Source organism: Plasmodium fragile (assembly GCF_000956335.1).
Source record: "Plasmodium fragile strain nilgiri unplaced genomic scaffold supercont1.93, whole genome shotgun sequence".
Lineage (NCBI taxonomy): Eukaryota > Apicomplexa > Aconoidasida > Haemosporida > Plasmodiidae > Plasmodium > Plasmodium fragile.
This window is the reverse complement of record NW_012192673.1, coordinates 41,250-43,078: the sequence shown is the minus strand read 5'-3', so window position 1 is coordinate 43,078 and position 1,829 is coordinate 41,250. Positions and strand designations below refer to the sequence as shown.

The window sequence follows — 1,829 nt, the reverse complement described above, 5'->3', positions numbered from 1 at the left end:
AAACACACACGTAGCCCCTGAGCCTGGAGCTGCTGTACCCGAACGGCACGGACGAGCCGCCAGACTACAAGGCGCTGCGGGACCATCTGAGGAAGGAAGGACGCATACGAAAGGAAGACTGCCTAGACATAATAAAAAAGGTGATTGACATAGTGAGCAACGAGCCAAACTTATTGCGGCTCCAAGACCCAATAACCATAGTGGGAGACATACATGGCCAGTACTACGACTTTTTAAAATTGCTAGAAGTGGGAGGAAACCCAGAAACGACTCAATTTCTTTTCCTTGGTGATTATGTGGACAGAGGATCGTTTAGTATAGAAGTCCTGTTACTCCTTTATGCATTAAAAATAAATTTCCCCAATAAGATTTGGTTAATAAGAGGGAATCATGAATGTAGGCAAATGACCTCATTCTTCAATTTCAGGGATGAATGTGAGTACAAATACGACATGGTAGTTTATTATGCCTTCATGGAATCATTCGATACCATCCCCTTATCTGCTGTAATAAATGGAAAATTTTTAGCTGTACATGGAGGTCTTTCTCCACAGCTAGTACTTCTTAATCAAATCTGTTCATTCACCAGATTTCAAGAGCCTCCTAGGTCAGGTATTTTTTGTGACATATTATGGTCTGACCCAATCGATGAAGATAAAGAAGAACATACAATTCAAACAGAGTCCTACTTCCCTAATGACATTCGAGGATGTAGCTACTTCTTTGGTTATAATGCCGCCACAACCTTCCTTGAAAAAAACGGATTGCTCTCCATTATAAGAGCACATGAAGCACAACTCGAGGGATACAAAATGCACCAGACTAATTTAAAAACAGGCTTCCCCATTGTTATAACCATTTTTTCAGCACCAAATTATTGTGACGTGTATAATAATAAAGGAGCTGTGTTGAAATTCGACAGTAACACCCTCAACATACAGCAGTTCAGCTTTTCTCCACATCCTTATCACTTACCCAATTTTATGAATCTGTTCACCTGGTCTCTTCCTTTTGTTAGTGAAAAGGTCACTGAAATGCTTTATTCCATTTTAAACTCCAGTGTGAATCAGTCGGATGAAGGAGTGAAGGATGTTGTGCTTCCTCCAGAAGTACTACAAATTATTAATTACATTGAAGAAAATAATATGAAGCTAGACGAACTCAGTGTGCGTAATGGCGTTGCCGCCACTCACCATACGGTACACGATGAAGGCAACTCCATCGAGCAAGGGGCAGACACACCCTCCTCTCCTCAGGCCAAAGAAGAAGCCCTTTTCAAGGATGGCTGCTTCAACGAGGGGGCACCAAAAAATGGGCAACTTTCAGGCCGGTCTGCTCATGTCGCTGCAGCGGCTACCGCTGCCTCCGCCTCGCTAGCTGGGTCTACTCAGCAGATGGGTAGCCAGGCCGAGCAAGCGGCCCAACGGCTGCACAACGAGGACGCCCAGGCCTCCAAGGAACGATCCGATGCCCTCAGGAAAAAGGTCCAATCGGTTGGCCGTCTCATGAGGGTCTTCAGGACACTCCGCAAGGAAAACGAACTCATTGTGCAGCTCAAGGGATGCAGCCCCGGCTACAGGATCCCAGTGGGCCTCCTCCTGCAGGGCAAGGAGGGCCTGGAGAACGAGCTGGAAAAATTCACAAAGGCCAAGCAGATCGATAGCATAAATGAGAAGCGCCCGCCGAACGAGTAGGGTACAGCGGCACAGTAGCACAGAAGCGGTTTAACGAGTCTTCGTGGACACTGCGTGACCAGTGATGATTATTCCGCTGCTAATCGCTGCACACGCCTCGTGCTTATGTGTGTACTTCCCGCCCCCCTCCCCTTT

At 46.5% G+C, this 1,829-nt stretch overlaps 1 protein-coding gene across 1 annotated transcript in view; it reads left to right on the top strand.

The window, feature by feature from the left end:
- The window catches only part of AK88_05091 (uncharacterized protein), a gene marked incomplete at both ends in the record, with an annotated part of 7,953 nt that overhangs the window by 4,358 nt on the left and 1,766 nt on the right, over positions 1 to 1,829 (top strand). The window contains one exon of the mRNA XM_012482693.1: positions 15 to 1,690. Coding sequence (XP_012338116.1) covers positions 15 to 1,690 — 1,676 coding nt within the window. The remainder of the gene's footprint in view (positions 1 to 14; positions 1,691 to 1,829) is intronic.